Here is a 23,963-nt window from a genome sequence, read left to right as displayed (position 1 = left end):
CTTTAGGCTTTAAGATGTCATAAAATTTAAAAGAAACATAGTAATCTTATATATATATTAACATAATAATAATATAAGATGCATATTTATACTATATATTATACCAGATATTATATATAAGTACAAAAATACAATGTTGTTACTATTGTAACCTGAAATAAACAATGATTAATTTTGTTTTTTTTTAATCAGTATAGATTTCCTGAGCAGTCTAGATGGATACATACAATCTTACAGTACTGAAGTATTTCATTCTAACTGGAATCACAGATCTTCCTGAGCTGCAGGCCGCTTTATTTGGACTTTTCCTCATTATATACATCATCACTGTAGTAGGTAATTTGGGCTTGATCATCCTCACCAAAATAGACTCTAGGCTTCAGACACCTATGTACTTCTTCCTCAGACAGCTCTCTTTCACTGACCTTGGTTATTCATCTGCTGTGGGGCCTAAAATGTTAATAAACTTTGTTGCTGATCAACCTACAATTTCCTATAATTGGTGCTCAGTCCAACTGACCTTCTTCAGTGTGTTTATCACCACTGAAGTTTTCATTCTGTCAGCTATGGCCTATGACCGCTATGTAGCCATCTGCCATCCACTACTGTACACAATCATTATGTCACAAAGGTTATGCCAAGTTATAGTGGCAATCCCTTATCTCTATAGTATGTGTATAACTTTATTGACCATTATCAAGATTTTCACTTCATCATTTTGTGGCCATAATGTCATCAGGCATTTCTACTGTGACAGTCTGCCATTGATATTGATGCTGTGCTCAGACACACATGAAATTAAGCTGATAATTTTAATCTTTGCAACTTTTAATTTAATTTCTTCTCTTCTAGTAGTCTCCATGTCTTACATCTTGATCCTTGTGTCCATTATCAAGATTAACTCTTCAGAGGGCAGGCACAAGGCCTTCTCAACCTGTGGCTCTCATCTGACAGTGATAGTTATATTCTACGGTACTCTATTTTTCATGTATGCACAACCAAAATCCACTCACTCTTTTGAGACTGGCCAAATCACTTCTTTGTTCTATACACTGGTTATCCCCATGCTGAATCCCATGATCTACAGTTTGAGAAACAAAGAGGTGAAGCAGGCCTTGCATAGAAAATGGAAACTGTTTGTGAATATTCTACTTAAATTTTAAATTTGTAAGATAGAGTAAAAAGAAAATACACGATAGCATCTATCTATCTATCTATCTATCTATCTATCTATCTCTATCTATCTATCTCTATCTATCTATCTATCTATCTATCATAGCTAGTATTACTTTAGATGGGTAATATTATCTTGTAGGATGGTCACATGCTAAGTACAGATATAAAGAAAAACATTGATCAATTTTGAGTTCAACTTAATCATTTTCATATGATATATCCCCTCTTTATGTATCTGTATGTTTTAATGTGAAGTTTTGTTTGGATTCCATTTCTACATATCGTGCCAGAGAGCATGTTCCTTGTTCCTTTCCAATAAACTAATTTTAGCTAAAAATTTGATCCTTTCAGTTTGCTCTCATCTCTAATCCCCTAATTCTTTATATTATAAAATATAAAAGTATATGTACATTATTGCATGATATCATATAAAATTCTGATTGAAATCTTAGATGATGAAAAGATCCCTGAGACAACAGCAGCCAGGATAATTATTTCTATCCTTGATATTTAGACAGGAAAAAATAGGACAAAAAAATTGTTCCTTACTTAAATGTGCAATCTAAAAATTTCAACAAGTAGATCCTTCCTCACAGTATTTACTGTATTCTATGTGAGTTTGATATAATGTCTCTGTATCCACAGTCTAGTTATTTGCATGCAATGATAAAGTAGATTCTCTCCTTTATACTCTATCATCCCATATTGAATACTTTGATCTATAACTTGAAAAATGAAGATGTAAAATATCCACTAGAAAGGACATAAAAATTGTTGAATACCTTTCCTATTTATTTATTTATTTATTATTTTTAATCTTTTTTACAGTTCTGATTTTAGCCCCCACCTGGTCCACACACCCCCACTGTTCCACATCCTACACTACCTCCTTTGCCCCATCTCCAAGAGGATGTAACCATCCCACCCCCACCCCACCAGATCTTCCCACTTCCTGAGGCTAAAAGTCTGTAGAGAGTTAGGTGCATCTTCTCTGTCTAAGTCCAAACCAGGCAATCCTCTGCTATGTATGTGTTGGGGGCTTCATATCAGCTTGTGTACGCTTCCTGGTTGGTAGTTCAGTGTTTGAGAGATCCAAGGGGTCCACATTAGTTGAGATTGCAGGTCTTCCTATATGGTTGCCCTCCCTTTTCAGCTTCTTCCAGCTTTTTCCTAATTCAACCACAGGGCTCACCATCTTCTACCTATTGGTGGGTGTAAATATCTGCATGTGACTCAACTGCTTGTTGGGCCTTTCAGAGGGCAGTCATGAAAGGCTCCTGTTTGTAAGCACGCCATAGCCTCATTAATAGTGTCAGAACTTGGGGTCTTCTCCTGAGCTGGATCCCACTTTGGACCTGTCATTGGACTGCCTTTTCCTCAGGTCCTTCTCCATTTTTGTCCCTGCAGTTGTTTCAGACAGAAACAATTCTGGTACAGAGTTTTTGACTGTAGGATAGCAACTTCTTCCTTCCTCTTGATCCCCTCTTTGTACTGGAGGTAGACTCTACAAGTTGTCTCTCCCCACTGTAGGGCATTTCATCTAATGTCCCACCCTCTAAGTGCTGTGATTGTCTCACCTTCCAGGTCTCTGGTACATTCTAGAAGGTCCCCCCTCCTCATACCTCCTAAAGTTTGCCTGTATTGATTCTTTCTGCTGGCCCTCAGGACTTCAGCACTCCCCCACCCCAATACCTGATCATGTTCCCCTCTTCTTTTCCGTGTCTTTTCCCACACAAGTCCCTTTCTCCCTTCCCCCTCTTGTGACTGATTTCTTCTCCCTCCCAAGAGTGATTGAGATATCCTCACTTGGGCCCTTCTGCTTCTTAGCCTTCTTGAATTCCGTAGATTATATTCTGTGTATTCTGTCCTTTTTTCTGCTAATATCCACTGATGAGTGAGTATTAACCATGCATGTCCTTTTGGGTCTGAGTTACTTTACTCATGATGATATTTCCTAGTTCCATCCATTTGCCTGCAAAACTCAAGATGTCCTTGTTCTTTATAGCTGAGCGTAAATGAAACACGTTTTCTGTTTCCGTTCTTCTGTTGTGGGAAATCTTGGTTGTTTTCAGATTCTGGCTTTCACAAATAAGTCTGCTATGAACATAGCAGAGCATGTACCCCTATGGCATTGTCAGGCATTTTCAGGTATATGCCCAAGCACTCTTGGCATAGGTGGGTCTTTAGGTAGATATATTTCCAATTCTCTGAGGAACGTCCAGATTGATTTCCAGAGTGGTTGTATCAGTTTGCAATCGAAACAGTAATGGAGGATTGTTCCTTGTTCTTCACATTCTTGCCAACATGTGCTGTTGCCTGAATTTTGCTCTCGGATGTGTGTAAAGTTCCACTATGCTTACTTTGTTTTGCATTTGCTAATGACTAAAGACTTTGAACATTTCTCTGTTTCTAAGCCATTTGTGATTCCTTTGTTGTGATTTCCCTTTTTAGATCTATACCACAGATTTTGATTGTTCTTAAAGTTAGTGTGAAATATGATTCTAGTAAGACATCATATGAATGTCACTCTCAGAAAATAGAGAGATTTCCCATGATCATGGATTGGCAGAATTAACATTATAAATATGCCATCCTACCAAAGACAATCTACAGATACAATGCAATCTTTATCAAAACCTCAACAAAATTCTTAAAATACATAAAAAGAGCAATTCTCATATTTATCTGGAAAGGCAAAATGCACAGAATAGCGAAAACAATTGTTAACAATAAAAGAACGGCTGGAGGAATCACCATCCCTGACCTCAAGCTCTACTACAGAGTAATAATAATAAAAAAATATGTGATGCACTGAAACTAATAGAAGAGAAAGTGGTAAAGAGACTTGAACTCATTGCCACAGGAGGTAATTTCCTAAACAGAACTCCAATAGCTCATGTTCTAAGATCAATAATTGATAAATGAAATCTTATGACACTGGAAAGCTTCTATAAGGCAAAGGACATGGTCAATAAGACAAATTAGCAACTTAAAAATTAGAAAAAAATCTTCCCTATCTCCACATCTGATAGAGGGCTAATATCCAAGATATATAAAGAACTCAAGAAGCTAACCACCAGAAAACAAAATATCCCAATCAAAACTGGGATACAGAACTAAACAGAGAATTCACAACAGAGGAAATTTGAATGGCAGAGAAGCACCTAAAGGAATCTTCAAAGTCCTTGGTGATCAGAGAAATGCAAGTCTATGAGAGTCTACCTTACAGCAGTCAGTATGGCTAAGATGAAAATCTCAGGTGACAGCATATGTTGGCAAGGATGTGGAGAAAGACGAACACTCCCCCGTTGCTGGAGGACCCAGAAATACCACTTTGGGAATATACCCAAAAGATGCTCCCACCATGCCACAGGGGCATATTGTTCCATTATGTTCATAGTGGCCTCATGTGTGATAGCCAGAAGCTAGAAACAACCCAGATCTCACACAACAGAAAAATGGATACAGAAAAGTGGTTTACTTATATAATGGAACACTATTCAGATATTAAAAATGAAGACATCCTGAGTTTTGCAGGTAAATGGATGGAACTAGAAATTATCATCCTGAATGAGGTAGCTCAGACCCAAAAGGACATTCATGGTTTGTTCTCACTAATAAGTGGACATTAGTCAAAACATGCAACCACAAAGTGGGAGGGAAAGGGGGACAGGGGAGAGCGGAACATGATCTGGTATTGGGTGCGGGAAAAAGACTGAAGACATGAGGGCCAGCAGAAAGAATGGAAACAGGTGACCTCAGGAGGAAGAAGGTTGCCAGGACCCTCTAGAATGTATCAGAGACCTGAGAAATGAGAGACTCTCAGGACTCAAAGAGGAAAACCCAAAGTGAAATGTCCTACAGTGGTAAGAGGAAACTTATTGAACTCACCTCCAGCAAAATGTCAGAGCGTCAACTGAGGGATGCGGTTGCAGACCCACAGTCAAAGCTCTGACCCATAATTCTTCCTGTCTGAAAGAAATGCAGAAATGGAAATGAAGAAGAGCTTGAGGAAAAGAAGGTCTAATGTTAGGGCCAAAGTGTGATCTAGATCAAGGGGAAGCCCCAAGACTGGACATTATTACTGAGGTTATGGGACATTCACAAAAAGGGAACTATCAAACTGTCCTCCAAAAGACCCAATAAGCAGCTGAGTTAGATGTGCACCAATGAACAGAAGCTTCTGAACACTCTGATTAAATTAGGGAAAAGGTGGCAGAAGCTGTGGAGGAGGGCGACCCTGTAGGAAGACTAGCAGTCTTAATTAACTTGGACCCTGGACCCCCGAGTTCTCTCAGACACTGGATTACCAACCAGGCTGCATACAGCAGCTGGGATGAGGCCTCCAACACATATACAGCAGAGGACTCAGGGTCTGGGTTCAGTCAGAGTAGATGCACTGTGCCCTCAAAATACTTGAGGCCCCAGGAAATATAGAGGTCTGGTGGGATGGGTGTGGTGGGGACATCCTTGTGGAGACACAGGAGTGGTGGGGACAGGGAAGAGGTATGGGTTGTAGAACTGTCAGGGGGTGGGGGTGGACCTGGAGGGGAATAAAATCTGGAGTGTAAAAATAAATGAATAAAAATTTAAAAAACCATATTAGTCCTTTCAAGGTTGTATTGGAGGGGGCCTGCAAAGAACATATAGGCATGGAGAGAGGTCTTGGGTCCTCAACTATAATCATGGAATTACAGGCAACTAAGGAATTCTGATAATGGGAGATGGTCCTCACACAAACGACCTTTCACACAATGACCTCTCAAACTGGTTACCCAGTAACCAGTAGTCAGTCTTTAATTCTCCCTATACAAGCAACATAATGTGGGCTAAGCAGGTTGTATTTACACACATATACACACATAAATTTACACATTTACATATTTAGGGATAGATCTGTGTGTGTGCTTGTGTGGGGTATTTCTCTATCTGTGTGTGTGTGTGTGTGTGTGTGTGTGTGTGTGTACTTTTACAAACAGTTTTAAGTTTTATGAATTTGAAAGAGAACAAAAGAGGAGTTCACAGGAAAAATGGATGGAGGAAAAAGAAGGGAAAATTAATTATATTTTAATTTCAAAAAGTAAATCCACTCATACACATATAATCGATAATATATTTATAATAAATAATGTATATAAATATTTGCATATGAATGATTAAATATGGAATATATTATATATTTTATGTAATATAACTTTTATGTGTATATTTATATATATTTATATATGAAATATATATGTGATATGTGTACACACACATACACACACACATATATATATTATATATATATATATATATATATATATATGATTACAGTGGAACCTCTGTCATTAAACAGTGGCCATCAAGGTTATTAGGCCTGTAGTATAAAGCCAGACCTACTAATAATTTCCCAGTGTTCTCAGGAATTTCTTAGTCTCCACATAACACACACACAAATATTTGACATAGAGACAGACTCTGAGAAATAAAAAGGCACAAGGGGAAAGTTAGTTTGAATTCTATGTTTTGAAGATTCTTAAATGATTCACCTGTAATTAATGTTCCTAACAGGCAATTACTGAGCAAAATCTTAGCACTGTCAAACTCTCAAATACTGTAGGGACAAGTAACTAATTACATGCCATTTCCTTAATAAATATCAAGTCTCCAAAGATAAAAATAGATAATTTCATGAATTGCTTTATGCTGTATAAGGATGACATGCTAGAGCCAGACAGAAACTTCGTAGATGTCATTGTAGGTAAGAAATGAAATATTTCTATGAGATCTTAAGTTGGATACATTCACGATTCTTTCAATGATGTGCACATGGCTATTGTTTTGTGATGTCTGCATACAAATAGCTCCCTCTGTTTGTAATTTGATGTTATGGTGTGTGTTAAGAGGTTTCATGCCCATAATAATCTTCTAAAAGTCACAATGGTATTATTTTCAATATTGGGTTTTATATAAGATTTTACCTCTAACAGAAAAAAAGAAGCACACCTGACTCGGTTAGTAATTTTAAATGCAAAGATTCAAAGCTCCTGAAATTCCAAATATTTAGACAATTGATTACTTTTATTTTCTGAAAAACCCTTCAAACTTTAATTATTGTTTAAGTAGAGGTTCAGATGCACTTCTTCCAGTGTATATTTAAAAGTAAAATGAAAATTCACATGTTCCATCAAAAAACATGATTAGTAAAATAAATATACCAAAGTACTACTCACACTTATATCAGTGATGCAGGACCCAAAATACTCTTCTATCCTCATGAAATCTGACGAACGCCAAGCATAACTTTAGAAACCATAACAAGTAAAAAGGCATTACGATAAAATTATTTTTTCATAGAATTTTAAAGAAATACTTTTTATTATCACATATAGGTCATATATATTTTATTGAAATTGTTATTGAAGACACAGTACACTTTATATTAATGAGTGTAAAAACAATATATAGGATTAATGTGGTCTTTATGATATTTACTGTAGCTATCACATAATTTAATTAGATCTATTTTTCTATATTTCTCACAGGAGAAAGACATATGTGTGGAGACTGGTAAGAGATAAAGAGTCCCAATATTATAAGCAATAATTAATCAATTTAGTTTCAAGTTGTAATTAATGAGCTGTAAGTTTAATGCAATGAGGTGTATGCTTTTACTTTTCTCACAGTTCACTTAGAACCTTTTCCTACAATTTTATTTAACAATTATTATTTCCTGTGCATTGCTTGTTTTGTCTCTTAAGGCAATGTTACTATTCACTATGTCTTGAAAATAGGAGACTACTTTGTAGGTAGCATATGCCTTCTTCCTCTCAAAAATCCTTCAAGGACAGGTTAGTTATATATGCATAAGAATTATGTTCTTTAGGAGCCAGCACTTTTTGCCAAAATAAACTTTGTTAGAATTATAAGCTAAGAGATAGCACTGATAATATTGATGTATAGACATTATATACTATATATACATATATTGTAATTATTATATATGTTATAGTCAAAACATTATTAAAAACAAAATATAGTAGATATGGATTTACACATTAAGGCTTTTAATATCAATTCAGATGTTTAATCTGATCTTATATGTTTTCTTATTTTAAAAATTAATTACTTTATTAATGCACTATATAATGGCTGATTGTATCAGTTGCACCAAGGGCGTGCTTGGTGACCTCAGAAGCAAAAAGAGGACATGAGAAATACTACATCATTAGTTAAGCAAGTTGTCATATGGGTGCTGCGAGTGATACCTCAGTCCTCTGGAAGAGCAGCAATTAATTTTAATGACTGAACTATTGCTCTAGCCACTGCTTTCTTTCCTTATTCAGACACTGTCCAATATTTTTTCATTGTATCTAGGTTACAAGACTTCTTGGAATAAAGTGCTCATGGTGCTCTGCTTTTAATGATGGTTTCTATTAATGATAGTCTCTGTAATTTGAGGTTTAAATTTTACAACATTAAAGTAAATATTTCGTCATATTGATTAAAATAAATCATAAAACCCCACAATAAAATTAAAAATAGCTACATAAAAATAACTCAAAATATTTAAACTATATAATAATACTTATATGCAAAAATAAAAATTTCATGATAATGATTCTACTTTAAAATATAATTTTCCATTTCTAACCTTGTATCTCTTTTGACAAAAATAATATTATTATGCGTTAGAATTATGAAAATAAAACTAAACTGAGAAATTCTAATCTCTCTCTTTCTTTCTTAAATTCTAATTAAACAATTTTTAAATAAAGATATTCACATATGTTATTTATTCCAAATATCATAATTTGGAAGTTTAGATTTATCTAATTTATATTTGTTTTGCATGCTACAAATTCTCCCAGGTGATAATCCAGAAAAGTTATTGGGTAGGCTGATGTATCAATCCAGAACAGTTTACTATAAGCCCAGATGGAGAAACGCAACTTCACAGTGGTGACTGAATTCATCCTGATGGGCATCACTGACCGGCCTGAGCTTCAGGCTCCATTGTTTGGACTGTTTCTCATCATCTATCTGATCTCACTGATGGGCAACATGGGCCTGATCATCCTTACAATGGTGGACTCCCGACTGCAAACACCCATGTACTTCTTTCTCAGACATTTGGCTATCACTGATCTTGGTTATTCTACAGCTATAGGACCCAAAATGCTAGTAAATTTTATTGTCAATCAAAATACAATCACTAATCATCTTTGTGCAACACAACTAACTTTTTTTCTTGTGTTCATCATTTGTGAGCTCTTTATTCTGTCTGCAATGTCCTATGACCGCTATGTGGCCATCTGTAAGCCTCTGCTCTATACTGTCATCATGTCACATAGGGTATGCTGGGTGCTAGTGGCAGTTCCTTATTTCTATAGTGTTATCATTTCTCTTCTAATAACCATAAAAATTTTTGCTTTGCCTTTTTGTGGCTACAAGATTATTAGTCATTTCTGTGACAGTCTCCCTTTAATATCATTGCTCTGTTCTAATACACATGATATTGAAATTATAATTTTGATTTCAGCAGGTTTTAATTTGGTTTCATCTCTAGTGGTACTCCTCTTTTCTTATCTACTCATTCTTATAGCCATTTTTAGAATGAATTCAGCTGAAGGTAGGCAGAAAGCTTTGTCTACTTGTGGGTCCCACCTAACAGTGGTTATCGTCTTCTATGGTACTTTGATATTTATGTATGTTCAGCCCAAATCAAGTCACTCCTTTGACAGTGATAAGGTGGCTTCCATCTTTTATACTCTGATTATCCCCATGTTGAATCCCTTGATCTATAGTCTAAGGAACAAAGATGTAAAATATGCCCTAGAGAGGTTGTGGAAAGTATTAGGCAACATTTTTTCTTAATTTAATACACAAAATGCACCTTTTAATTTAAATTATGGGAATTTTTTCTATGTATGTATCTAGTTTAATAGAAAACAAAAAATAAATCCAATGTGTATTCATCTATTGTCTTAAAATTTGCACCCACCATTAATTGTTCTAAATAAATCAGTGAAACATAAAAAAATGTGTTTTCATTGAAGTATATTGAGTTTTCAAAGAAACTTCATGTTTGATAGAGGAATGACCAAATATAAGGAGTGGTTTACTTTTCATTTGCCAGAGAAATGCAAACTAAAATGAAAATGAGATCCTGCCTATACACATGTCAATTTTTATTTTATTTTTTATCTTATGTTATCATTGAAACTGGCCCTGGCTGACCTGGAACTCTACACATAAACCAGAGTGGTCTTGAAATCACTGAGGTTCAATTGCCTCTGTCTCACCAATGATGAAGTTAATATTTACTACCATGCCTAGGCCCCATTACTATTTTTAAAGTAGTGAAGAACCATTGTTTCTCCTCTAGGATTCATAATCTCACTAGCTATAAGCAGTGATCTATAATTAAAGTACCAGGCACAATTTCTGTCAAATTGAGTTGGCCCTAAGTTCAATGAAAGAGTTGTTACTGCCAAGATATGAATGTCACTATTTTGCCTTAAGGCATGACTATGTCTACATGAATTAGTCTTAAAGGAAATGGGACTTCAGTTTTCTCGTTAAAATACAAGTTATTATGTGTTTGTATTTATATCAGAATAAGAAAGTCTGACTAATTTACAAAGTGATTGTGTGTTTCATGACGAAGATAGAAAGAACAGAGCTTTGGATTCTTATTTTACTTGTCAAAATGTAGACTATAGAAATGGGGCTTTCCACATATTTATCTTTCTAACTCATAACATATAGATATTTCACATATAGTATTTAAATATGTACACAGAAAATACATTTATGTAAACATCTTCACACACTGTTATTATCCAAGGAAAAATCTCATTTATTTTACTCAAGTGTGCACAGTTTCTTTTCAAGCAAAGAAATAGCATATAATTTTTAATGATATTGAAATGGAAAAAAATGATAGGATATACATGCAAAATACATTTCATACATACACTACATATGTAATGTATAGTGAAACAATTTGACAACTTTTTTAAATGTAAAATAGAGATGTGTTTAATTAATTGTTATTGTCTAAGTTAATAATTAAGTGAATGAGCATTCCAGCTCCTTAATTATCTTGTGCTGTGGTCTTACCTATAATTGTTAATTGTTAAAATATCACTCAAAACAGATTGGAAATCAATGTGAGTTCCTGTGACAAGATGTATAGACTTCATGCTATACACATAGAATGTTTCATTTTGCTATTAATTAAAGAAAATTAGTCCAATGATAATAGAAAAATTAAAGTCAACACTGTATCAAACTTCCTCATAAACAAATTTTTAATTTGACTAAAATTTTAAATTAACAATCATCTTTCCTCAATAATTATACTAAATATACATCCTAAGAATTTTGTCAAGTGTCAAAGAAACACAGTTTATAATTTTATAAACTATTGATAATGAAAAAAGGAAATAGGGAAATACATTCAGTTTTATGGGTAGACTCTGGGTAGGAGAAGTTGATTGGGGTGATCAGGTATAGTGAGAGAGTGAATGCAAGGCAAGAGAGCTAAAATTAAGAGCCATTTGAGGGTAACATAGGAATCTAGTGAGATAGAGACTTCCTCAAGTATATGAAGGCAATCCAACAAAGAAGAGGCACCAATAAGAGTGTAATAGCTGCAGTAATGCAGATCACAAGAAGGCCCTTTAAATCAACAGAGCAAAGCTCATAGAAATGTAGACTAAAACAACATGCACAGGACATGGATGGTTCTGTATCAGGTCCTCAATGAATATGTTATTGTTGTCAATTTCGTGGTTTTAATGGGACTCTGGAATGTGTGAACAAGTTGGTCTTTGACACTTGTGCACGATTGTTCTCAGGATGTTTGCCTTCTGTTCATTTGCCTTGTCCTGTTTGAGTGTGCTGATTTTTGTCAATTTCTTTATTGTTAAGTTTTGTTGTTTCCTTTTAGAAGCCTGTTACTTTTAACTAGAGATAGAAAATTAGTGAATCTGGATGAGAAGTATACTGGAGAGTTATTGCATGTGTAAAAAAAGATGAAATTTTATATGAATATTAGAAAAAATCTAATAGCAATGAAAGGGGAAAAATAAAAGTACAGAAAAGTTATGCAATCATATCATACAGAAAAATTAAAAAGGATTATTTTTTATCTTTATTAACTTGAGTATTTTTATTTTATTTTTTCTTTATTAAGTTGAGTATTTCTTATTTACATTTCGATTGTTATTCCCTTTTACGGTTTCCGGGCCAACATCCACCTAACCCCTCCACCTCCCCTTCTATATGGGTGTTCCCCTCCCCATCCTCCCCCCATTACCGCCCTCCCCCCAATAATCACGTTAACTGGGGATTCAGTCTTAGCAGGACCAAGGGCTTCCCCTTCCACTGGTGCTCTTACTAGGCTATTCAGTCCATGTATAGCCTTTGGGTAGTGGCTTAGTCCCTGGAAGCTCTGGTTGGTTGGCATTGTTGTTCATATGGCGTCTCGAGCCCCTTCAAGCTCTTCCAGTCCTTTCTCTGATTCCTTCAACGGGGGTCCCGTTCTCAGTTCAGTGGTTTGCTGCTGGCATTCACCTATGTATTTGCTGTATTCTGGCTGTATCTCTCAGGAGAGATCTACATCCAGTTCCTGTCGGCCTGCACTTGTTTGCTTCATCCATCTTGTCTAATTGGGTGGCTGTATATGTATGGGCCACATGTGGGGCAGGCTCTGAATGGGTGTTCCTTCTGCCTCTGTTTTAATCTTTGCCTCCCTATTCCCTGCCAAGGGTATTTTTCTTCCCCTTTTAAAGAAGGAGTGAAGCATTCACATTTTGATCATCCGTCTTGAGTTTCATGTGTTCTGTGCATCTAAGGCAATTCAAGCATTTGGGGTAATAGCCACTTATCAATGACTGCATACCATGTGTGTTTTTTTGTGCTTGGGTTACCTCAATCAGGATGATATTTTCCAGTTCCCTCCATTTGCCTATGAATTTCATAAAGTCATTGTTTTTGATAGCTGAGTAATATTCCATTGTGTAAATGTACCACATTTTCTGTATCCATTCCTCTGTTGAAGGGGATTTGGGTTCTTTCCAGCTTCTGACTATTATAAATAAGGCTGCTATGAACATAGTGGAACATGTGTCTTTGTTATATGTTGGGGCATCTTTTGGGTATATGCCCAAGAGTGATATAGCTGGGTCCTCAGGTAGTTCAATGTCCAATTTTCTGAGGAACCTCCAGACTGATTTCTAGAATGGTTGTACCAGTCTGCAATCCCACCAATAATGGAGGAGTGTTCCTCTTTCTCCACATCCTCACCAGCATTTGCTGTCACCTGAGTTTTTGATCTTAGCCATTCTCACTGGTGTGAGGTGAAATATCAGGGTTGTTTTGATTTGCATTTCCCTTATGACTAAAGATGTTGAACATTTCTTTAGGTGTTTCTCAGCCATTCGGCATTCCTCAGCTGTGAATTCTTTGTTTAGCTCTGAACCCCATTTTTTAATAGGGTTATTTGTCTCCCTGCGGAGCAAACACATCCTTAAAGTCTAAATAGATCTTTGTCTCTACTAATAATCAACATGATAGCTATGTATTAGGAATCTATCACTATTGAACCTGTGAAAATATTTGCAAGTTAAAGGATGAGATCAGTTTGTAAAAAATGGATATGACCCAAAACCTGGAGAAAATTTTCTTTAGTAATAAAAAGATTTATTTTCACTTCCTGCCTGAGCCACTCTGAAGTCTCCACAGTCCCATGAGATCTGCTGCAGCCAGGGCAACAGATCATCTGCATGCATATTCCTCTGAAGATGTCACAACCTGAAGGCTTCACAGGAGATCTGCTACAGCCAGGGCTGCAAGTCTCTGAGGATACCTACAACATCCCAGAGACACAGCAAGCAGTCTCCAGACAGAGACAATCAGGTCAATTAACAGCAGAGATAATAAGATGGGACAAGGCAAGGGCAGAACCATAAGCAATAGAAGCCAATATATTTTAACACAATCAGAACCCTGTTATCCCAACACAGTAAGCCCTGGATACCCCCCAAAACACCTGAAAACCAGGATGATGACCTAATATCCTATCTCAAGAAGATAATAAAGTCTATTAAGAAGGAAATAAATAAGTCAATGAAAAAAACAGAACACTGGTTAAAAAGGTAGAATTCCTCTTTCAGTCTGAAAAAAATTATTGGACAAACATGTAAAGAGGAAGTTAATAAATAGAAAAAAACTATCCTGAAAAAAAAAAGGTAGAAATCCTCAAAGAGGAAATAAATAAATCGCTTAAACAAATACAGGAAAGCACAATCAAGCAGGTGAATAATTAAAAAAGTGGTCCAAGACCTAAAAATGGAAGTAGAAACAAGAAAGAAATCACAAATGGAGGCAACCCTGGAAATGGAAAACTAAGAAAGAGGTCACCAACACTCTTTACAGTAGTCATAAATAATATAAAATATCTTAATGTAACTCTAAGCAAATTGTGAAATATCTGTCTAATTCATATCTCTCAAGAAAAAATTCGAAGAAGACTTCAAAAAATTGAGCAATCTTACATGCTCATTGATTGGTAGAATTAACATAGTAAAAATAGCCATCCTACCAAAAGCAAAACAGATTCAATGGTGTGCCCATCCAAATACTAACACAATTCTGCACAGACATAGAAAAATAATTCTCAACTTCATATGGAAAATTAATAAAACCCAGGATAGCAAAAACCATTATTAAAAATAAAAGAACTCCTGGGGAAATCACCATCCCTGACCGCAAGCTGTACTACAGAGAAATAGTGGTAAAAACTCCACACTTTTGGTGAAAAGACAGTCAGGATAATCAATGGAATAATACTGAAGACACAGAAAAACCCATGCACTTTTGAACACTTGATCTTTGATAAAAAACCAAAAATATACAATAACAAAGGAGGCACCATTAATAAATGGTGCTGGTTGAACTTCAAGTCTGTATGTAAAAAAAAAAATCAAAATATATCCATATTTGTTGAACAAAACTCAGTTCAGGTGAATCAAGAACCTCCACATAAAACAAGATACACTGAAACTAATAAAAGAGAAAGTGGGAAAGGGGCTCAAACTCATTGGCAAGCATAGAATTTTCACAAACAGAATACTGGTGGCTCAGGTTGTAAGTTGAAGAATTGATAAATGGGACCTCATGAAGCTGAAAAGCTTCTTTAAGGCAAAAAAAAAAAAAAAAAAAAACCAAAGTCACCAGGAAGAACCAGCAACCTACAGATTGAAAAAAAAATATCATAATTCCATTTCGATGGAGGGCTAATATCTAAAACATATAAAGAACTCAAGAAGTTAACCTCTTAAAAACTATATAACTCAATCAAAAAAATGGGGTATAGAACTAAACAGATTTCACATCAGAGGAATCTCAGTTTGCCGAGAAGCACTTAAAGAAATGTTGAGTTTCAATCTCCTCTGTTTGGTATTTCTACTAATGTCCCTGATGGGACCTGGGAACCTCATGCTTCCCTGGCATCTGGGAATTTCTAGTGGCTAATCCCAGGTTCCCGAGGCTAATTGGTGCACATTTCCCTTCAGTTTCCTCACCCTCTGGATTTTTCCTACCCCCTCTCCTCCAAAACCTGATCCTGCCCCCCCCTTTACCCACCCCATTTTCTTGCCATCTGGGTCCCTTCCTCCCACTACCTCTCTTGAATATTTTGTTCCTACAAAATTCATACAAAAGTATGACTGAAGCATCCACACTTAGGTTTTTCTTCTTCTTGAGCTTTGTATGGTCTGTGAGTTGTATCGTGAGTATTCTGAGGTTTTTGCCTCATATCCACTTATCAGTGAATACATATCATGTGTGGTTTTTTTTTTTTTTTGTGACTGAGTTACCTCACTCAGGATGATACTTAGTCCCATCCATTTGCCTATGAAATTCATGAAGTCATTGTTTTTAATAGCTGAGAAGTACTACACTGTATAAATGTATCATATTTTGTGTATCCATTGCTCTATTGACAATTAACATTTGGATTGTTTCTAGTTTCTCTATATTATAAATAAGGCAGCTATGAACATAGGGCAGCATGTGTCCTTGTTAAATATTGGAGCATCTTTTGGTTATCTTTTGCCCAAGAGAGATATAGCTGGATCCTCAAGCAGAACTATTTCCAATTTTCTGAGGAACCTACAGACTGATGGAATGAGCTTGCAATCCTACCAGCAATAGAGGACCATCCTTACCAACATGTGCTGTCACCTGAGTTTTGGACCTTAGCCATTTTGATTGGTGTAAGGTAGAATCTCAGGATCATTTTGATTTGCATTTCCCTGATGACTAAGGATATTGACCATTTCTTTTTCTATTAATTATTTTATTCACTTACATTTCAAATGTTATTCCCCTTTCCCATTTCCTCTCCCCAAAGCCTCACCCCTGCTTCAGTGGTGGTGCTCCCCCACCCACCCACCAACCAACTCCTGCCTCATGACCCTAGCATTCTCTTATGCTGGGGCATCGAACCTAGAGAGGACCAAGGTCTCCGCTCCCATTGATGGAAATCCTCTGCTGAATATGCAGTTGGAGCGATGGGTTCCTCCATGTGCACTCTTTGGTTGGTAATTTAGTCTTTGGGAGTTCTGGGAGATGGGTCTGCATGGTTGATATTGTTGTTCATCCTATGGGTTTGCAAACCACTTTGGCTCCATTCGTTTTTCCCCTAACTCACTCATGGGGTTCCCAGTTGTCATGCCAATGTTTGCCTGCCAATATCTGCATTAGTATTGGTCAGGCTCAGACAGAACCCCTCAAAGGACAGCTATATCAGGCTCCTGTCATCAAGTACTTCTTGGCATCAGCATTAGCATCTGGGGTTTGTGTCTGCATATATAATGGATGTCTAAGTGGGGTAGTCTCTGGATGGTCTTTCCTTCAGTACCTGCTCTATGCTTAGTCCCTGCTTTTCCTTTAGACAGGAGCAATTCCAGGTTAATATTTTTGAGATGGGTAGGCAGTCCCATTACTCACATGGGGGTAACACAAAGACCCAATGAACAAAAAGAACTTCAGACCAATTTCCCTTATGAATACTGATGGAAAAATACTTACTGAAATTCTTGCAAACAGAATAGAACACATCAAATGATCATTCACCATGATCAAGTAGGAAAGCAAGGATGGTTCAATATAAGAGAATCTATCAATATGATCCAGTATATAAATAAACTCAAAGTAAAACCACATTTTCAACTTATTAGATGCTGAGAAAGCATTTGACAAAATATAACACCCCTTCATATTAAAAAATCAGGAATTCAAGACCTAAACATAATAAAAGCAATATACAGAAAAGCAATAGACAAAATCAAACTAAATAACAACTTGAAGCAATCCCACTGAAATCAGGAACTGGACAAGGATGCCTGCTCTCTCCCTATCAGTTCAATATAGTACTATAAGTTTTACTTAGAGCCATTAGATGAAAAAAGGAGGTAAAATGGATACAAATTGGAAAGGAAGAAGTCAAGATATCACTATTTGCAAATGATATGACAGTATACAAAAGCAACACCAAAAATTCCACCAGAGAACTCACACAGCTGATAAAAAACTTCAGCAAAGTGGCTGGATAAAAAATTAGCTCAAACAAATTAGTAGCCTTCCTCTAGTCAAAAGATAAACAGGTTGAAAAAGAAATTTGGTTGAAAGAGTTGAAGGAACTTGAAACCCCATTAGAAACAAACCAGAGATTCCAGGGACAAAACGAGTACTGAAAGACTATACATGGACTGACCCAGGGTTCCAACTGCATATGTAGCAGAGAATAGCCTTGTTGGGGCACCAGTGGAAGGGAAAGCCCTTGGTCTTGCCAAGGTTGGACCCCAGTGCAGGGTAATATGGGGGAGGGCAATAAGGGGGATGTATATGGAGAATACCCATATGGGGGAGGGTGAGGGGAGGGAATGGGGGCTTATGGACAGGAAACCAGAAAGGGGAATAACCTTTGAAATGTAAGTAAAGAAATATATAATAAAAAAAATTTTTAAAAAGCAATTAGAAAGATGACACCCTTCACAATAGTCACAAATCATACAAAATATCTTCATGTGACTCTAACCAAGCAAGTGAAAGATATGTGCAACATGAACTTCAAATCCCTGAAGAAAGAAATTGAAGAAGACCTCAGAAGATGGAAAGCTCTCCCATGCGCATAGATCTGAAAGATTAACATGGTAAAAATGGCCATTCAACCAAAAGCAATCTACAGATTCAATCCAATGAATGCCTATTAAAACTCCAATCAATTCTTCACAGAGATAGAAAGAACGATTCTCAAATTCATCTGAAATAACAAAAACCCAGGATAGCAAAAACTATTCTCAACAATAGGAGAACTTCTGGGGGGAATCTCCATTCCTGACCTCAAGCTCTACTGCAGAGCAATAGTGATGAAAACTACACAGTATTGGTACAGAGACAGATAGGTAGATCAATGTGATAGAATTGATGACACAGAATTAAACCAACACATCTATGGTCACCTGATCTTTGACAAAGAAGCCAAAAACATCCAGCCGAAAAAGAACAGCATATTCAATTCAAGTGGCAGTAGGCATGTAGAAAACTGCATATTGATCCATTCTTATTAACCTATACAAGCTCAAGTCCAAGTGAATCAAGGACTTCCACATAAAACCAGATACACTGAAACTAATAGAAGATAAAGTAGAGAAAAACGTTTGAACACATGGCCAGAGGGGAAATTTTCCTGAACAAAACACAAATGGCTTATGCTCTAATATCAACAATCGACAAATGGGACCTCATAAAATTGCAAAGCTTCTGTAAGGCAAAGGATACTGTCATCAGGACAAAAAGGCAACCTACAGATTGGGAAAAGATCTTTACCAACCCTACATCCAATATAGGGCTAATATCCAAATATACAAAGAATTCAAGAAGTTTGATTCCGCAGAAACAAATTGCCCTATTGAAAATGGGGTACAGAGCTAAACAAAACATTTTCAACTGAGGAATCTTGAATGGAGTAGAAGCACCAAAGGAAATGTTCAACATCCTCAGTCATGTGGGAAATGTAAATCAAAATGACCCTGAAATTCCACCTCAGAGCAATCTGAATGGCTAAATCCAAAACTCAGGTGACAGCAGAAGACCATAGCTATTTTCAGGCATTGGAATAGCTAACTCACAAATGTGGCTTGATGGGTTAGTCAAATGTTTTGCCTATAGAAGAAAATACCTTATGTGACTTCAATAATGGATATACAATTCTATCAGGATTTTGATAGTCTTGCATTTGTTCAGTGGTAAAGCCCGTGTCAAACTAGTTATCATGATAACTCTAATAACTAATGCTCTTTAAATGAATAAATAAATTATTAAAGTTATTTAGGTCTCTGTGGAAATCTCAGGTTGTTAGTTTCTTTTTGATGGTTATCTTTATAATTTCCCTTTGGGGAATACATAGAGTGTCCCAGACAATTAGAAGACACAACAAAGTCTTAAATTTCTAAGATGATCTAGATGTGATCATTTGAACAAAATGTTTGATACTTCCCCTGGGAACATCAGAAAGAGCAAAGAAAGCAATAAATACTTGCTACCTTAAAGAGAAAGTAGAAGTGATACAGAATATTAGAATTTAATCCCTTCTCAGAGGTATGTGCTTTCATGTATTTGATACAGACAGACACCAGTGTACAAGTGCTTTCTTATTGTGCTTGGCCTCTGACTGCTGGCACTCTGTGATTCCTAGAGATGCAGGACAAAAATAGGGCATTCACCTGTGTTTCTTACAGTTGTAAAGTTGTCTCAAGATATTACCATTTATCATTTGAACAGATTTCCTTAATCCATTTTATTTATTAGAGTTTCAAGTGAAGAGGAGTGAGAGATATATCAATAATTCATTAGTGATCTCACACATTAATATAATAAGAATTATTTTCAGAAACAAAACAGGATGGCATATTGTATTTGTATTGCATAAAATGAAACATAGGTTCTGGTATGAGTCCTGGATAACAAAATATATTTTCATATTTAAAATTACTCAATTAATTGAGAAGGTATAAATTTACAACACAAATAAGTCAAACAATATATATATATATGATACAAATTTCTTACAAAAAGGGATACATTCATGAAAGAATGAACATTTCTATAAAACTTCTTATATACTGAACATTTTTATTGAGTATTTTGCAATGCTGCATGTACAGCAGTTAGGAGGTTAACATTTGTGCTGCACATGCTGAAAAGCCTACCCTGCATGTTTCTTCATTAAGAAATAAGCTCTGCTTTAACTCATGTCACGTATATATGGTATTATAGAGTAATTATGGTAAAGTATACAAAGAAAATTGCTAAATATTAATAGTTTACCTAGAGTGTACCTAAACATTGTATCTGGTAGCTTAAAATAGGTGAGCATTCTATTGAAAGGAAACTTGAATACTTGTATTTTAACTGTAATAAAACAATCAAAACTAAATGTCAGTGATGTACACTGACATATATATATATATATATATATATATATATATATATAGTGTCATACAATATCAAGCACAATGCCATATATTAGGCTGAGTGCTTTGAGAAGTTCTCTTTTTACCAGATTAGAAATTACTGTAGAGTGACTTGTGTTCTCTATTCAATTCAATGTTATTAAATTCCTGATCATAGTACAGTCCCACTCACCAATGCATGTCATAATAGTATATGTGTTATAAGTACAAAATGATGATAAATACTTTCATTATATATCTTCTAGAAGAGATCATTTCTACAAAAGAATACTTTATATAGTCATTTAAAAATCACGTGCACATATTATTTGTGATCATTTGTTTTAAAAAAATATTTGTTCATCCTACAAATATAACTTAATAGAAGTTGAAAACAGTGGTTTCCTTCTTTTGAAGGATATAATTGGATGACATGGAGCAAAAGAATACAACATCACTGCCCGGGTTCATCTTGATGGGAGTCACACAGAGCACTGAGCTTCAGCTTCCTTTGTTTGGGATCTTCTTCATCATCTATGCAGTCACAGTCATGGGCAACCTGGGCATGATCATTTTGACCAAGCTGGACTCTCGCCTGCAAACCCCTATGTACTTTTTCATCAGGCACCTGGCCTTTATTGACCTTGGGAATTCCACTGTCATCTGTCCCAAGATGCTGGTGGATTTTGTTATGAATGAAAAAAACATTTCTTTCTACGCATGTGCTACACAGTTGTCATTCTTCCTTTTGTTCATTATCAGTGAATTTTTTATCTTGTCTGCAATGGCCTATGACCGCTATGTGGCCATATGTAACCCTCTGCTCTACGGTGTGATCATGTCTCAGAGACGTTGCCACATGCTCGTGGGCATTCCATACCTCTACAGCACCTTCCAAGCTCTCCTGTTTACCAGTAAGATTTTCACATTATCTTTCTGTGGTTCTAACATCATCAGCCATTTCTACTGTGATGATGTTTTCTTGTTACCTATGTTGTGTTCAAATGCTGAAGAAATGCAGTTGCTGATCATATTATTTTCAGCATTGAATTTGATCTCCTCTCTTCTGGTAGTCCTTGGATCATATATTCTGATTCTGTTGGCCATATGTCGAATGCATTCTGCAGAAGGCAGGAGAAAAGCTTTCTCTACATGTGGGTCTCATCTGACAGTGGTTGTGGTGTTCTATGGTACTCTATTCTTTATGTATTTGCAACCTAAATCCACTCACTCTTTAGAGAATGATAAAATAGCCTCTGTGTTTTATACTTTAGTGATCCCCATGCTTAACCCCTTGATATACAGTTTAAGGAATAAAGAGGTTAAAAATGCCTTCTACAGGGTATTAAAGAATCAATTTAAAATTAAAACTTAATATTCAGTATTTTATATTATAATAAATTGCAGTAAGACAAATTCTATTTTACAATTTTTTGGTTTTTCATGCCCATAAGACAATTTCAATTTTCCTCACACCAACTTCCTTATTTTTCACATCAATGTATATTATTATTTTTTCTCTCCATATTTAAATATTTTTAATTTTTCATGAGATTTTGATTCTTTCCTCCAATCTCCCCATATATTCCTCCTCATTGTCCTCTTTTCAACTAAATGTTATTGCAAGTGTATCTTTCTCTCTATCTGTTTCTGTCTCTGTCTCTCTCTGTCTCTCTGTCTCTCTCTGTCTCTCTCTCTCTATATATACATATATATGTATATATATATATAAAGTTACTTGTCTAATAGTGTATAACATCTTCTTTTTGTAAAAGTTTAATACTTAATATAATTCTATTATCTATAATACTCAATGTGTAACTTAGGTCTCTAGAATTTTCATTATACCTAACACTCTGTACCTGGCAGTGCATATTTTCCACCATCCCCTTCCATTTCTAGTAATCTGTTCATTATTCTTTTAAATCTCCTCATACATGTGAAAATGTAGTAAATTTAAGTCTGTATTTTATTTTCATTAGTATAATTTCTGATAGGCTATTCTGCATTATCACAAACTGCATTTTCTACTTCCTATTTTATATTTAAATGACCATTCATTACGTGTATATTTAGACATGTGATGCTGAAATAATATGGGAGTGAGATATTTTTTATTAGATTATGATTTTTGAAACAGTGATTGTATTATTATGACTCTATAATCAGAGAAAGAATGGGAGTGTTTTAAAATATAAAATCATCAATATTCTCTATCCTGTATGCCTACAATGGTTGCATCACTATCTATACGTTCTATGAGCCTAGAAGATTTTCCATTTTATTTTATTTTATTTTATTTTATTTACATTCCACCTGTTTTACCCCTTCCCAGTTCTTCCCACCCACAGTTACTCATTCCATTCCTCTCCTCCCTTGACTCTGAGAGGTTGTACCCCTCCCATGAGTCCTCTCCCTCCCTGGGACCTAAAGCTTCTCAATGATTAAGAGTATCTTCTCCCACTGAGGCCAGACCATGCTTTCCTCTGTTATGTTTGCTGACTGACTGGTGGTTCAGTCTCTGGGAGCTTCCTGGGGTCCATGTTAGCTGAGACTCCTAGTCTTCTTATGGGTCACCTTCCCCTTCAGCTTCTTTAGTCATTCTCCTAATTCAACCATAGGGGTCACTGACTTCAGTCTAGTACTTGGGTGTATCTGCTCCTGTCTCAGTCAGCTGCTGATAGGGCCTCTCAGAGCACAGCCATGCTAGGCTCATCTCTGTAAGCACATCATAGCATCAGTAATAGTGACAGGCCTTGGTACCCCACAATGAGATGGATTCCAAATTGGTCAGATCAGTGGACTGGCTTTCCTTCTGACTCTTCTCCATTTTTGTCCCCGAAGTTCTTTTAGACAGGTATCATTCTGGGTCAGATATTTTGACTGTGGGTTAGTAACCCTGTTCTTCCACTTGAGGACCTGTCTATCAGCTGGAGGTAGATTCTTCAAGTTTCCTCTCCCCATTGTTAGGCATTTTGGCTAAGGTTACCTACCCCCATTGAGTTCTGACTGTCTCTCACCTTTTGGGTCTCTGTTACTTTCTAGAAGTTCCGTCTCCTTCTTTTCCCAGAGGCTGCATATTTCCATTCATTTTCCTGGACCTCTGAGCTTCTCTCCTGCCCAACCCCCATACAAGAACCGGTTCTGCTTTTCTCCACCCCTGCCCTTGGTAACACACACTTGAAGGAGCCTAGAAGATTAAGAGTGGATTCAAAACATTGGATGGCTGGAAATTGATTTTGCTTTTAATTGTGACTGTGCCCTGATTTTTTCTCC

At 36.0% G+C, this 23,963-nt stretch overlaps 2 protein-coding genes and 1 pseudogene across 2 annotated transcripts; all 3 read left to right on the top strand.

Moving 5' to 3' along the window:
* On the top strand, positions 216-1,143 carry Or8k53b-ps1 (olfactory receptor family 8 subfamily K member 53B, pseudogene 1; annotated as a pseudogene).
* On the top strand, positions 9,097-10,035 carry Or8k22 (olfactory receptor family 8 subfamily K member 22). Its single transcript, NM_001000932.1, has one exon. The coding sequence runs from the start codon at positions 9,097-9,099 to the stop codon at positions 10,033-10,035; it is 939 nt and encodes a 312-aa protein (NP_001000932.1).
* Positions 10,036-21,120: 11,085 nt separating this feature from the next.
* On the top strand, positions 21,121-22,062 carry Or8k16b (olfactory receptor family 8 subfamily K member 16B). The gene has a single exon (NM_001000933.1). The coding sequence runs from the start codon at positions 21,121-21,123 to the stop codon at positions 22,060-22,062; it is 942 nt and encodes a 313-aa protein (NP_001000933.1).
* The last annotated feature ends 1,901 nt before the right edge of the window (positions 22,063-23,963 follow it).

The sequence above is a fragment of the Rattus norvegicus genome, chromosome 3 (genome assembly GCF_021556685.1).
Source record: "Rattus norvegicus strain SHRSP/BbbUtx chromosome 3, alternate assembly SHRSP_T2T, whole genome shotgun sequence".
Classification (NCBI taxonomy): domain Eukaryota; kingdom Metazoa; phylum Chordata; class Mammalia; order Rodentia; family Muridae; genus Rattus; species Rattus norvegicus.
This window is presented reverse-complemented; position numbering and strand designations above follow the sequence as displayed.